The sequence below is a fragment of the Phodopus roborovskii genome, unplaced genomic scaffold, assembly GCF_943737965.1.
Source record: "Phodopus roborovskii unplaced genomic scaffold, PHOROB, whole genome shotgun sequence".
Taxonomy (NCBI): domain Eukaryota; kingdom Metazoa; phylum Chordata; class Mammalia; order Rodentia; family Cricetidae; genus Phodopus; species Phodopus roborovskii.
The window spans coordinates 11,790-27,812 of NW_026125231.1; the positions used below are offsets into that span (position 1 = coordinate 11,790).

Genomic DNA, 16,023 nt, shown 5'->3' on the forward strand with positions numbered 1-16,023 from the left:
GTATGCAATGATACTTGGGATGGTAAAATTGCAGCAATAAATTCTAGTTATTTTGGTTTCAGTGAAGAAATATCTGTTCAAAACCTAAAATTGACACATGGAAGTTCTATGAAATTCAAATTTTAGTCTTTATAAATAAAGCCTCATTGATACACAAACTCAAAGTTGGAGTTAAGATATTGAAATTACACTGTGTTTTGGCACACATCTGCAGCATTAGCATTTGTACAAGAAGGTTGATGTTTGGAAGATACCCTGGATTACACAGTGAGTATCAGGTTAGTCTAGGCAACGGAATGAGATCCTATGTTGAAAATAAAACTAAAGGAAAGAAATGAATGTTAAAGACTTTAATAGACTTCGGAGTCATACTCAACATTTGTTTATATCCTTCAATCCTACAGATTTCAGCAAGATTTACTTATAGCCTCAATGGTTTAGGCACGATTCTAAAAGCTGTAAAAGTACATGGATAATAAGACCTATCAACTTGATAAACTTATTTATGGTATCTTAATATATCAGAATAAGAGAAATGACAAGGCAGCATAGAAAATAGAGTTTATGGGGCAAGGCGGCCGCGCATGGAGGAGGGCAGGAGCTGCCTGGTTGTGGCTTCTTGCCCTGTGCTGAGGGGGAGTGGAATTTATCCAGCTGGGCAGCCGCAGGAACACACCGTCCTCAGGTTTTTGTTGGTGGACATTGACCAGTTTGACGAGAACAAATTCGTGGAGGAGCAGGAAGAGGAGGCAGCGGCGGCACCGAGGTGGATGGGCTCCTGTGGCAAGAGGACAGGCTTGGGGCATTCCATGAAGCCTTGTGGAACTCTCCAATCAATACCAAGAATCAAGTTGTGAAGGACCGAGCCCAGGGTGTAGTGCTGAATTAAAGTTCTCACAAAATCTAAGAGCAGCGAAATTGAGCAGGCTGTGCAGTTACTGGACAGAAACGGCATTGGCCTGTTTGTGAAGTACATTTATAAAGGGTTTGAGAAGCCCACAGAAAACAGTAGCGCAGTGTTACTCCAGTGGCCCCAAAAGGCTTTATCTGTAGGAGGACTAGGCTACATTATAATAGTTCTAACAGCAAGAAAGACTGTTTAAAAAAAAAGAATCATGTTACCTTAAGAAGAATTTTGGGTGCTCAGGCTGGTGAAGAAGGGTCTGACAATGGACCATATTCCTCAGCTCCCAACTACATATTTCAGGAAACATATCTGCTGAAATGTATTTTCCTTTTAAGGTGGGGGAAGAAATCCTCTTATTTCCTAAATTCTTTGCAGGATTGGTGTCTCTGCCTTTAGCTACAGAGTAACACAGAATTGACACTTGGCTATCACACTGACTGGCCAGATTATGTCAGGTGTACTTGTATGCACTGTCTGTTTGAAAAGGTGAGGGGCTATTTGGGCAAATGCAGATCTAAGAGCTGCTGTGAAAAGGAGAGCTTGGGTTCTGAACTGAAAATACCCGAGAGTTTGTATAGACACTGTCTTCCCAGAGAAGGCAGACTCTCATGGGTTCATTGTAAAGTGCCTGTTGTGTCAGTAAGGCTCTTGGCCTCATAAAAACAAAACAAAACAAAACAAAAAAGAAAATAGAGTTTAATTATGCTTGAAACATTTAAAGTGGGAAACAGGTAGAAGTTACTTCTCTATTCCATCAGAAGGTCCAAGTCTTTTTCTTAGTCTCCTCATGGATGACTTCATCTCCTGGTTCCTCAGAGTGTAGATCAAAGGGTTGAGTAGAGGGGAGATGACTGTGAAGGTGACAGAGATGGCTTTATCTGTGGGGAGGGCAGTGAATGGTCGGGCATAGACATAGATGCAGGGCACAAAGTGCAGGGTGACCACAGTGATGTGGGAGGTACAGGTGGAGATGGCTTTCTTCCTGCCCTCCCCTGACTGAGACCTCAGCAATAATAATATGACCATGTAGGACACCAGGAGCAAGAAAAACCACAGTGTGGTAAGCATCCCATTATTGGAAATCATCAGCAGCTCCAGGACAAAAATGTCTGTGCAGGCAAGTTTGATGACCTGGGGGACATCACAGTAGAAAGTGTCAAGAACATTGGGTCCACAAAATGGAAGTGTCAGCAAGAGAGAAATCTGCACAATGGAGTGGACAAAGCCTCCTGCCCAGGAGGCCACTATTAAGCCAATGCAACGGCCTCTGCTCATGATGGTCACATAGTGCAAGGGCTTAGAGATGGCCACGTATCGATCTAGAGCCATCACTGAGAGAGAAAACACATCCACCCCTCCAATAAGGTGGAAGAAAAACATCTGAGTGAGACAGCCATTGAAAGAGATGGTCTTTCTGTGTGAGAGAAGGTCCACCAGAACCTTGGGTGCAGTGATGGAGGAAAAGCAGATGTCAGCAATAGACAAATTCCTGAGCAAGAAATACATGGGGGTGTGAAGGCGAGACTCACAGGTCACAGTGACCATGATGAGAAGGTTCCCCAGCAGAGTTGTCACGTACACCAGGAGAAGGAAAAGAAACAGCAACACACTCACTTCTTGACTCTGGGTCAGGCCAAGGAAAATAAGTTCTTTGATTCTGGTGTAGTTTTCCATCTCCATAAAATCACACTCTTTCTTTGGTGTTTTGTCTCGAGCCTCTGGCTGTTTATCTTGTCTTCCTAAGCTCTTAGGATACAATCAGAAGCATTTCTTCTTGGCTATAGCACCTGAAATAGATTGTCCACATTTTAGTTTGATAATTAAACTACCCCACTGAAAAATGTATTAAGTAGTGACACTTAGAATATTCATAACAGAAAAAATTAATCATGGTTCATTTTGATGCTTTTGGTATCAAACTTCCAATGGTCTAAGGCAATCTCTTCACATCCCTCAATTTGTTTTGCTTTAGTGAAATCTGTGTGATTCTCTTTGTCAGTTATGCTACTTGAGGATCAAAGATTCTGGCTTCCCTAAGAAAAAGTAGAAGGACCACTTTCAAGTTATCTTTCCCTAATTTGTTATTACTATTATCAGTTATATTCTTCATTGTACAGGGAGACTCCCGGATATGAACATGTAGAGAATCTGGAATTCTCCTGAAAGATCATCTAGTTTTCACCAAAGACAGGGTTTATGTGCTTAATGACAGGCAGTGCCGAGCCCTCTGTGAGAAAACCCCAGGAATAGGTCCCCCCCTTTCTTATTGTGTCATTAGCTAAATGAATCATGGGACTGTGAACTGTGAGCGGTCAAAAGTATCAGTTTGAGCAAGCAGGGAAGAGAAGGAAACTGTGTGTGTATGCATGTGTGTGACATATATGTATGTGTGTGTTTGTGGTATCTGTGGTGTGTGCGTGTGTGTGTTCATGGTGTGTGTGTATATTTGTGGTGTGTGTATATATATGTGTGTTTGTCTGTGGTGTGTGTGCTTGTGGCGTGTGTGTTTGTGGTGTGTGTGCTTGTGGTGTGTGTGTGTGTGTGTCTGTGTGTCTGTGTAGGAGGTAGTGGGTGGGGGAGATTCATGTGATATACTATAGGATTGAAAAAGGATGAAGCTTTCCTGGGTCTGAACACATGTTTCCAATTTTAGCCTCTGTCATAAACATAGGACTCAAGTAGGAACCTACTCTCCCCTCCTCTGTTTCTGCTCCCTCTCTCCAGTTGGCATCATTAGCAGGTCCATTTGTAGGTTTTGGGAAAAAGCCATAGGAGACTCATGATGATCTGGAGGGTCTATTTGTCTCAAGCCTAAGTAGTCTGGTGAATTGTTCTTTTATGCATTTTTGAAGGAGCAGTGTTTACTTAGTCCCAGTAGATGGAGAAAGAGATGAAAAGAGCCTACACTTCCACAAAATTTCAAGAGTTGTATGTTGGGACTCAGCTCCAGAGCTATTCTATTTATTGGAACAATCACTCTTGAAGCTCTCAGCAAATTGTTGAAGAAGATTTCTTTGTCTGAATTTTAGTGTAAAGACACTAGAAAAGTCTTCCAGACTGGCTACTTAAATGTAGAGTCACAAATTTCCAGATAAACTTGGTTACATCATAGACAACTGTTTCTCACACATCTGCAGCACCCCTAAAGCTGTGTACCCAAATCTGATGTTCAAAAAAAAAAAAAAATAGAGCCGGACTCCCCCAAATTAGTTTTGATTGTATCCCTAACCCTGAGTTTATTAGGAACTTCCAAAGTATACATTTAGTCAATACTTTCTTAAGTCTTTTCTCATATAGTTTTTTGTCCTTTCAGGACACTTGGGGCTGGACTTATGCTAGCTATATTGCACACAAGTGCAACCAAGGGCTTATTCTGGAGCATTGTTCAGTCTGATGGAAATTCAAATATTTAAGTGCATCAACAGCCATGGGGACCAACCAATGATGTCCCAGTGTTAAAGAAAGCACAGTAGGGCCCTATTTTGGGTGGCTATAGGAAGTTTTAAATTTTAACAGTGGAGACAAAAATTTGTTCCTGTCTGGATGCATTCCAATAACAGAAGCAGAGAAGTAATACCAATAACTGGTGAAATGATACAGCCATCCAGAGAACACAGAGAAAGGCAGTGCAGTGGGCTGGCGGTGTGGGGGCGAGCGTGGAAAGAAAGGAGATTTTTTTATTAGTAACATCATTCCTTGCCTCACTATCATCAGTAATTGTTTCATTATTGAATTCCATGGTTCTCAGGTATTGTCACCTCAATGAATGATTGATCCAAGCATGTTACTTACTGCATATGCATTTTGAGAAAGGAAAATTTCATAAGCAGGAGATGGAAACACACTGGAGACACATTGTTCTCCCTTCTCTCAGATCCAACATATGTATCTTTACATGTTGTGTCACAAGGTCATTTGAAAAAAATTAGAAGAATTGCATTTATCCAAAAACTTTTTGCATTGATTTTAACATGTGGCAGCCACATACTAAACAATTGAAAAGCTCTAGCGTTTGCCTAACGCCTTGTCTTAGACTCAGGCTACCACCTGAATTCTTAATTCCAGTACTTGACACCTACCTTTGTTGCTTGTCATCAAGATTACTGTCTTTGGTCCGAAACTGCTAATATCCCTGGGAATATTTAAAGTTAAATTAGTTAAACACAATCAATTCAACATCTCTATTTCAATATGCACACAACCCTTACTAGCAGCTGCATATCTTTACCTACTTCCTTTACCCTAAAACTACAGATAAAATGATATATTAGGTTCAGTGTACAATTGTTGACATTAGCCTTTGAAAGATGTGTTTCTGAAGGTAAAGTCCTTTGCACGATCGACTATCTTAGTGACCTTGCTCCATTTTCCTTGACAGCAAACTCAAGGAGTTACATCTTTAAGGTTCTTCTGTTGTGTTCCTGTCTTACGTTGGAATCCCTCAGCTTCGGGCTTAATGTAAGCCTGGCAAAGGTAATGTCACTGGACAGGAAAGTAGAAGTAACCGTCTGTGGTTTTGATTATGCAATTTCAATGGGAATCATTAAAATGTTATCAACACACGCATATTCACACATGTTGGCTGGTGTCCAAATGCTTTAGAGGAAGTACAAGAAATCTCTTTGATTTCTATCTTTAAAATTTTGCACTGGACTCCTGTGTCATGTCATGGTCTCTTAGTCTCAGGCTCATTATGAGAGCTAAGTATATAGTTGGGCAAGCTAGTGGGAATCAACTGGCCAGTTCCATCACTGCTGGTTAGTTTCAGTGGGGGTTATTAAATTGTTATCACCCATGTGTAAACAGCCATGTGTAAACAGAGACTATTATGAAAAAAAGCAATGTTTTTATTCAGGCTACCAAGTCAGAAAATTGAATGCCCTTATTCTAAAGCTTAAGCAGTTCTTGGTTAAAACATTCCAGTCCATGTTTTAGAACATTTCCAGGGTCATTCTTCATGTCTTTAGAAGTATGAAAGTTTGTATATTTGGATGCCCATATTTCTTTTTAAATTGTTTTTTTAAATGCAACTGTGTTTTGCTTGCATGTTTTGCTTGTGTGCTGTGTGAGGATGCCAGATGCCCTGGAACTGGAGTACAGATGAGTTACATGAGCTACCATCTGGGTGCTGGGAATTGAAGCTGGGTCCTTTTAACCACTGAACCATCTCCCCAGCCCTAACTGCCCATATTACTTTCATGGATAAAAGTCAAGAAGTTAGAAAAACAGAACTGGATCGCAAGCAGTTTCATACTACTTAGTTTCCTCATCAAGCATAGACTAATATGGCTCTTGAGTCTGGGTGTCCACCTCTTATGGATGCCATTGAGTATACTTAGAAAGGTATACCTGTCAACTCTATGATGCCCTGTAAAACCATCTACGTTGGAGAGAGCTAGACAAAGCTAAGTTTGTAAGTGCAACATATACAGCAACTGTCCACACAATAGCACTTGCTTTGTGTTAATGTAAGGTAAGAGGCTCCAGAACACAGTTGAGATGTGAATCTTTGGTTGTTGCTCTTTCAAAGGCTGTGAAGCCTGCTTTCCCACTGTGATCCAAGCACAAGTGAATCCTTAGTCCTACTTTTCCTGTCTCTGTTACCATGTGGCAACTGAAATGAAAAGCAGCAGACACAAAGAGAAGAAAAGGACCAATACAGGGTAGAGATAACTGTCACCTTGCAAGGAAGTATATTTTAGATAATTACTATTCTCACAAAGTATGAAAGCTGACTATTCAATTGTCCCATTGTTGTGTCAAAATCCCTGACAAAAACAACTTAAAGAAGGACGGATTTGTTTTGGCTTAGGCCTGCAGTTTACCATCTATTCTGGGGATGCCATGACAGCAAGGAGCATGCAGAAAATATAAAATCTAGGGCTGGAAAGATGAGAGGGCTCAGCAGACAAGAGCATTGGCTGTTCTTCAAGGACCTCTGTTTGATTCTGGGAATTCACATGGAGGCTCATAACCATCTGTGACTTCAGTGCCTGGGACTCTAATGCCCTCTTCTTGCCTCTACATATGCAGAGAATGCACAGACACAACAGGCAGGAAAACACTCATATGCATAAAACACACAAATAAACAAAAATAAAATAATTTCTGGGGCTAGAGAGATGACTCAGTGTTTAAGAGTACACACTAATCTTCTGGAGGGTTTGAGTTCAGTTCCTAGCATCCATATTAGTTGGCTCACAATCACCTCAATCTCAAGTTCCATGGGGAACTGACTCCTCTGGTTTTTGAAGGCACCTGCACTCAGGTACACACACAAATGCACATGATTCAAAGCAATAAAGAGAATGTTCTTTTAGAGTACAATGTGTTTTTTGCCTTGGGTGAATAATGATTGACTTTTAATACATATAACTGATAAATGAGAATATTGGTGTTCCATTGTCATAGATGTTTTATTCATTTCTTATGATGATTGTAGCTGTTTTGGTTTTATATTATCATATTATCTTTTAAAAACATAATTAATTTTGTTTAATTTGCACTGGTGTTTTTCCAGCATGTAATTCTGTGTGAGGGTATCAGATCTTGGAATTATCTTTGTGAGCTGCCATTCTGGTGCTAGGAACTGAGCTCAGGTCCTCTGGAAGGGTAGTCAGTGCTCTTAACCACTGAGCTGTCTCTCCAGCCCCATCATATTGTCTTTTTAAATTTAAATTTTATTTTAATTTATTTGCTTGAGACAGAGTCTGGTTATGTAGTCCTGGCTGCTGTGGACTGTGCCCTGTAATTAAGCTGGCCTGGAACTCAGAGATATCTGACTGCCTCTCCTTCCAGAGTACTGTTTAAAGATATGCATCATTGTGCCTTGCATTTTGTTCTTTTTTATTAATTAAGAATAGCATTTGACAATTTGATAATATATGTAGCATACTATGATTATGATCATACAGTCCCTCTTATCTCCTTCCCATCCACCCCCGGCCAATTCCACCATAAAGAGTTGTTTGGGGCTAATGCGGCTCTGGGACCAGGCTGGCAGAAGTGCTTGTAACAAAATAACAGAGACAAGCAAGGCTTCTTGGTAGCAACAGTTTTCTCGGGTGGGCTCTTTTTTTTTGCTAGAGACAAGCAAAGACTTGTGTGCCTCCTTTAAGGAAGGTTTCCTGTCTAGGAATCAGCTGCAAAAAACCGCAGGACTTTTAAGAAGCCTTGCTAACAATTCAGTGGTGTGTATGACAGCTGGCAGTGACAGTGACCACATCGCCAAGCTGGCAGCATGCTGCTGGATGGCAGCGTAGACCAAGGCAGTGAGCACAGCTCTCAGTGTTGGTGGAAAACGTGCTGGTCCCCCTCTCCCAGCCATCTTGGATAGAAGGTGGCTAAAACAGCTGTGGCTTTCATTTAAGCAATGTTGTTGTTTAGCAGAAAAAAGACTCGTGGCCAGAAAAAGATAAAGACTTACAGTAAAGACAGATTAAGATAAAGAAAAACCTCTAAAGGTTTACAGTGTGTTTAAAATATACATAGGCTTGAGAGAGGGAAAAAAAAAAAAAAAAAAACAGAAAGAGAATAGCTGGGTGTGGTGGCACATGCCTTTAATTCCAGACATCGGGAGGCAGAGCCAAAAAAATCTCTGTGATTTCAAATGAACTTGGTATACAGAGTGAATTCCAGGACAGCCAAAGTTACACAGAGAAACCCTGTTTCAATAAATGAAGAAATAGAAGTAAAAGAAATAGAGTGATAAAAAAGCCACATAAAAATGGAAAATACACAGAGAGTCTGGATACTGTATGCTATTGTGTTGTCTTTGAATTGATTATCCACTTGCTGCTGCCGCATGGCTTTTGGGATTAAAAGCATATGCCATCATGCCTGACCCATGTATTTTCTTAATGTTTAGTTTTTTTTATTTCTTTGTGCATTCAAGATATATTAATGCTTTGACAGTTTATAGCTAGTAAAGTTTATTTCCCATCGTGTTTGCAGCCTCTTTATTTAGTTGGCTATTTCCTTTGCTTTACAAAAGCCTTTCAGCTTTATAAATTTCAATTTATTAAATGTTTTTGTACTTCTTAAGCAACCAGAGTTTTATTAGAAAGTGTTTATCCCTTTGTTTCTATGTTATTGATTTCAGCCCTCAGCTTGATTATTTCCTGCCACCTGGAAAGGGTGTTTTGGGATCAGATAAAAAACGGGTGAAGGGAATCTCCCACAAATCTATAAGGAAGACTCCGGCTTATATCCTTAGCAATAGTTGATATGTAGCCTGAACTGGCAATCTTCTGTGACCAGATTGGTGCATACCCCAATTGTCATCAGAGAGGAGTCATCCAGCATCTGATGGTAATAGATGCAGATGCTCACAGCCAAACATTCAGTGGAGTTTAGGGAATCTACAGAAGAGGAGAAGAAAGGAGTGTAGGAGTCAAGGATACCACAAGAAAACTCTCAGAATCAACTAACTTGGGTTCATGGGGGCTCACAGAGACTGAACTGAAAACCAGGTTGCCTGCATGGGACTGACCTAGGCACTCTGCTTATATGTTACAGTTGTGTAGCTTGATTCTCCTGTGGGACTCGTGAAAGTGGAGGCAGGGGCTGTCTTTTATTGGCTTTTGGGACCCTACCCCTTATAATGGATTGCCTTGCCCAGCCTTAACACACAGTGGGGGGGCAGTGCTTAGTCTTACTGCAACTTGATATGTATCGTGGTTTAATAAGGGATCAGGATAAACAAACAGGCTGAACAGATGTTTATTCAGTGCCACAGAAGCAGACAAAGTGATTATCTCACTACAGATATGCCATGTTTAGTTGCTATCCATTGGAGTCCTCTCTTTTACCAAACAGAAATGGAGAAGGAGTGGATTGGGTGTGGGAACGGGGGTGGGGTGGGGTGGGGTGGGAGGAAGCACTGGGAGGAGAAGAGAGAGGGGCAAACTGCTGCCAAATAAATAAATAAGTAAATAGTTATAAAAAAAGAAAGTCTTTACCTGTCCTATGTCTTTTTTTTAACTCTAAAAGCAGTTTTATCTAGAAGTTTCATTAGTTTTTTTTGTAGTAAAAGATCTTATATATAATCTATTTTGTTTATTAGATAATGTTTAATTCTTTCCCTTGTTTTTGTTGGAAATATAATTTATTCACTTTACATCCCAGCGTCCCAGCCACAGTATATGTGTGAATATATATACATCTGATATATATATGTATATATATCTATATCTATCTATCTATATATACAATATATATATTAGATCTATAACAAAAGTTGGGAGTTTCAGTCCATTACTCATTTAAATATTCCTTTTTCATTTCTCCTGTTATTTTTATCCTAGGACTCTTGTCATGAATAGGTTGTTTTGCTTCATGGTATCTCACAAGTGTCTATGACTCTCTTCATTTCTCTTTGCTTATCTCTTTGCTTCTCAGATTGTACAATTTATGTTTTCTCTCAAAGTATTGATTGATTTATTATTGTTGCATACAGCAAGTACTAAGTAATTTTTGACTGAAGCAAAGCTCTGAAAGCCCAATCACGCTATGTCTCTAGGATGATTTTATATCGGCCCTCACCTCTGGTTTAGTACCTTACTTTACCGAACCTTTGAATTTTATACTCATATATATTTGATTCTTTATAGTGTTAACATCATTCCACTTTGTAATCATGCCCACCTCCTCAATGAGCTTCAACTACTTTCTCATGTTTGTGCAGTAGAGAAGAGGCGATGCTGTATCTATGTCTGAATGGTCCTGTGGCATTCTATCTGATAAGCTCTGGGTCAGTTAAAAAGATGCCTGCATATCTTTCATCTAATAAGCTATGATAATAATGTAAGATCATTGTGGTGTCTGCATGGTTGGGAGCTTCTGAGATTAAATGTTGGTGTGCCTGTCAAATCCAGACTATATAATTACAATGGACTTAATTTCAAGTTTCTTGATTTTTTTCTTCTATCTGTTTAACTGTGCAATTGAATCCTCATAGGAACATCTCATTTATGCATTCTGTTTTCATATGTTTTGCATTTGTGAGAAGTTGTAAAAAGTTCTCAGCTATTATCTCCTGAAGCAGCATTTCTTCATTTTTACCATTTTCTACAGAAACTCTTGTTATGCTTAGCATTTGTTATGTTCACTCACTTTGTTCTCCATGTTTATTAACCACCTTTTTGTGTGTTATTCTACTGCCTGTGTGTGTGATCCCTTTTCAGTCTTCAGTTCATTATAGTTTTCATTTCTAGATGTTCTGCTTGGTTCTTTTTGCCTACCTTTGCTTCCAGTGTTATATTGATTCACATTTGTCCTAGTTTGCTTTCTCTTGCTGTGATAAAACCACTCTGACCAAAAGCACCTTGTGGAGTAAAGGGTTTATTTGGCTTCCATGTCTCAATTACAGTCCATCATTGAGGAAAGTTAGGGCAGGAACTCTAGGTAGGAACCTGGAGACAAGAACTGAAGCAGCGACCATTTGGAGGGTTTATGGTTACTGGCCTGTTATTCATGGTTTCCTCAATTTGTCTATTTAAACAGCTTTGGACCATCTGCTCAGATGTGTCAAGGCCACAGTGGTCTGGACCCTCACACATCAATCACTAAAAGTATCTTCCACATACTTGCCAAAGGCCAGTTTTATGGATAAATTTTCCCAATCAGGATTCCCTCTTTCCAGATGATCCTAGCTTGGGTCAAGCTGATAAGAAGTAACCAGGACAGTATTTTACAAAAAAGTCCTTTAAATTTTTTCTCTAAACATTTATATTTATGTTATTTAATTCATTATTCTAGTACTTAAAATCTTTTGTAGTAAAATTTATTATGTCCTGAACTATTATAACAATATTTGATATTAGATAATTTGGATCCATGCTGTTTTCATATATATTGTTTTATCTGATGGGAGTACTCTCAGCATCTTCATGTGGAAATAATAAAGTATTTGCTCTTCAGCTGTTCCTCACAGTGAAATAATGCAATGTCAATATATGCAATATTTCTAAATATAAGAAATACTAATTTCCAAAGCCTACTTCCAATGAGTTAAATATGGGGATGTGATCCTGTATTATTAGCAGTTATGATAATCACTATTATTAGCTTTTAGATAAATTTCACTGAATCCTTTACCCCAGTCTTCCTATGTACAATAATACAGAGGAAGGAGGAAATGCTGTTTGCTCTTCTGTACATGACTACACTGAGGTCAGGCATCCAGGGCTTTTTGCATGTACTAACAACATAGGCTGATTGGAACTTGGAATGTTTGTACAAATACTACTTGACTGCATTGTAGTTATACTATTGTGTTCATGGATTTTAACATTGTTGACTTAGACAAATGGAACCTGGGCTATGAGTGTGAAGTCACAGCATTTTCTGACTCAGTTATTTCTGTTTCCTTTGGCTTCCATGAATATGTGTCTGTTCAAGAAATCAAGTTAAACTGGGCAGTGGTGGTGCACACCTTTAATCCCAGTGCTCAGGGAGCAGAGGCAGATAGATCTCTGAGTTTGAGAAGGAGCCTGGCCTACAGAGAGAGTTACAGGTCAACCAGGCCAAACAAAGACACCCTGTCTTGAAAACCAAAACCAAAACCCAACCCAACCCAAACCAAAATAACAACAAACAAACAAAAAACAAACAAACAAACAAACAAACATAAATGAATAAGAAATCAAGTTTAACTTTTAAACATGAAAATCATGTTGGGTGTAGTGGTTCACAGATCTAATCCCATATTTAGGAGGGTGAGATGGGAAGGTGTCTGGATCTTTGAGGTTAGCTAAGCTACATAATGAGTTCTAGAGTAGACAGGCCTGCAGAATGAAAGTTGTCTCAGAAAACAAAACAAAACCCAAAGCAAAATGTAAGTATGATAACAGTGTGCAATGATCTTTTCCATGTATCTGTTTCTTCATATTTCACAGATTCCACTGAAGTTTACATGGCGATTCTATGTGATAATATCAGACAAACTGAAAATATACAGGAGAAATAGAACTATTAGTTTGAGGCTGTGTTAGACCACTGTGAGAAGGGAAATGACCAGTATAAAGAATAAATCTTATTCCACATACAAATGTTTCCAAATGTGGTTATTCAGAGGAGCTATTGTTCCTCTCTACCAGAAGGCCCGAGTCTTTTCCTGAGTCTCCTCATGGCTGACTTCATCTCCTGGTTCCTCAGAGTATAGATCAAAGGGTTGAGCAGAGGGGAGATGACTGTGAAGGTGACAGAGATGGCTTTATCTGTGGGGAGGGCAGTGAATGGTCGGGCATAGACATAGATGCAGGGCACAAAGTGCAGGGTGACCACAGTGATGTGGGAGGTACAGGTGGAGATGGCTTTCTTCCTGCCCTCCCTGACTGAGACCTAAGCATCATCAGAATGACTGTGTATGACACCAATAATAGCATAAACCACAGAGTAGCAACCAAGCCATTATTGGAAATCATTAGCAGCTCCAGGACAAAAATGTCTGTGCAGGCAAGTTTGATGACCTGGGGGACATCACAGTAGAAAGTGTCAAGAACATTGGGTCCACAAAATGGAAGTGTCAGTAAGAGAGAAATCTGCACAATGGAGTGGACAAAGCCTCCTGCCCAGGAGGCCACTATTAAGCCAATGCAACGGCCTCTGCTCATGATAGTCACATAGTGCAAGGGCTTAGAGATGGCCACGTATCGATCTAGAGCCATCACTGAGAGAGAAAACACATCCACCCCTCCAATAAGGTGGAAGAAAAACATCTGAGTGAGACAGCCATTGAAAGAGATGGTCTTTCTGTGTGAGAGAAGGTCCACCAGAACCTTGGGTGCAGTGATGGAGGAAAAGCAGATGTCAGCAATAGACAAATTCCTGAGCAAGAAATACATGGGGGTGTGAAGGCGAGACTCACAGGTCACAGTGACCATGATGAGAAGGTTCCCCAGCAGAGTTGTCACGTACACCAGGAGAAGGAAAAGAAACAGCAACACACTCACTTCTTGACTCTGGGTCAGGCCAAGGAAAATAAGTTCTTTGATTCTGGTGTAGTTTTCCATCATCATGAAATCACTGCCTTTCTGGGCTGTTTTGTCTCGAGCCTCTGTTTATCTTGTCTTTCTAACCTCTTAGGATGAAATTGAGCTCTTCTGTTTTGCCATAGCACTTAAAAGTGGTCAAGCTTTCCACATTTTAAATACTGTAATCAATTTGGTGTTCAAATCAAATTACCACTTGCAAAATGAGTCATTACTTATTTTCCTGCAGAGCAATGTTAGGAAAGAAAATATAATAGGTAATGACACTTAAGCATCATATTTTAAAAAGAAAACATTTCTGAGGTACAGTTTAATGCTTTACCAATGTTTTCTGTTTTAATAAATTTTATTCAAATGGAGGTGGAGGAGGAGTGGATGGGTAGGTGTAGAAGGGAGGTAAGGGGGAGGAAATAGGAGGAGAGGAGGATGGGGAAAACTGGTCAGTCTGTAAAAATAAAGCAAAAATTCAATTAAAGAAAAAGAAAATCATTATCCAATACTGAGGGACTATTCTACCATCTTCATCACAAGAAACTATTTCATGTAAATGGGTTAAACACAAGAACACAATTAAAAGTGAAAAAAAAAATCTATTCAAGTCTCTTGATCAGTTATCTTACTTTGGTAGTCTCTGGTTATCTTTTTAAGAACATTAAATGGAAGCACCATCATCAGGTTCTTGAGTTTAACTGTCCCCATTTTGTTAACATTATTATTAATTTTCTACCTTGTACAGATCACATTTGGACAAAGGACAGGTGAAGTTTTGGACATCTGAAACATTATTTATTTCCCTGAAAGGGGGAGCTATATTTGTAGAGAAAGGGGAAAGTGCAGACACTGTACCAAGATAGGATAGCACTGGATTTACTCCTCCATACTCTGCCCCTGATTAGCTGACCGATAGGGTTTCTGAACGATCAGCTGTGAACCATATGGACCGTATCGATCGGAGCAATCAGGGAGGAGGAGGAAGCTGGGTCAAGGGTGAGGACTGAAGAAGGTGTAGCTTCTTACTGTGGGTTCCCCATTTCAGCCTCTGCCAAAGGGAAGGTGCCACCTGGAGAGCTGCTTCTCTGTCCTGTTGCCATCCTCATTCTCCTCTCCTGTCATTGTAAACATATGCATTTGTAGCTTGCCGAGAAAGAGCAGTTGTGGAGTTATGGTTTCTTGATAGTCTTCTCATCTCTAAGGCGGAGGTATCTTGTGAATGACTCTCTTGTGTATTTCTACAAAGAAGGGTATTTTAATTATTTTTAGTACTTGAAGAAAGACAGGAAAACTAATTTCCCCAAACTCAATACATTGCTACATTGTGAAATTCAGTATGATTATGCTCATTTTCAAAGCCATTTGGTGTCTTACAACAGTAATTATACAAGAATTCAGCAGGATTGTGCTATTTCCTTAATTCAATTTTAGAGTAAAGGTAGTAGGAAAAAAGTCTCAAATGAGTTTTCTGTTTAAACAATTGTAAGGTTTCTGGATAAATGTGGGGTCAGAACAAAAACAACCTAGTGTATTACACATCTGCAGGAGTTCCCATAAGACTGTGCAGCAGAGACCATGTTCAGAAAATGGAACCAGTCTTCCTCAAGTTAGAGTCAATCACATTCCTCACAGAGTTGATTAGGAATTTTAGAGGTATACTCTGAGTTTATTAGCAATTTCAGAGGTACGCATTTAGTCCTTCAGTCCGTTTTCACACAGTTGGTGGTGCTTGAAGCACCGTTGGGGTTGGGCTTATACTCACAACACAGACACACTTGCAGCGAAGGTTTAACTCTGGAGAAATGTTCAATCTGGTGGAAATAGATGTATTTCAGTCTATCCACAGCCATGGGAACCCCAGCAGTGTTCTATCTAGGGCTGGTATCAGGAGTGTTTCTAGAGGAGACACAGATTGTCACTGTCTGGAAGAATAACAGAGGAGGAAAAATAACATCAGTCAGTGGTAAAATGTCACAGCCTCACAGAGAACACAGACACAGACACACACACACACACCCACCCACACACACACACACCCACACCACCGTAGTCTCTCAGTGTAGGGGAGTGTGCAATGAAAGGACTTTTCTACGTAACAGACGATCCTTTTCCTCATTAATATACGTTTCATTG

The 16,023-nt window shown here is 39.8% G+C and overlaps 1 protein-coding gene and 2 pseudogenes across 1 annotated transcript; 1 reads left to right on the forward strand and 2 right to left on the reverse strand.

Moving 5' to 3' along the window:
• The first annotated feature begins 584 nt into the window (after nt 1-584).
• Nucleotides 585-1,103, forward strand: LOC127227167 (actin-related protein 2/3 complex subunit 5-like protein; annotated as a pseudogene).
• A 542-nt stretch (nt 1,104-1,645) lies between these two features.
• On the reverse strand, nt 1,646-2,587 carry LOC127227139 (olfactory receptor 4D10). Its single transcript, XM_051191434.1, has one exon. It carries the CDS (start codon nt 2,585-2,587, stop codon nt 1,646-1,648), a length of 942 nt encoding a protein of 313 aa, XP_051047391.1.
• Nucleotides 2,588-12,985: 10,398 nt separating this feature from the next.
• On the reverse strand, nt 12,986-13,926 carry LOC127227140 (olfactory receptor 4D10-like; annotated as a pseudogene).
• Nucleotides 13,927-16,023: the final 2,097 nt, after the last annotated feature.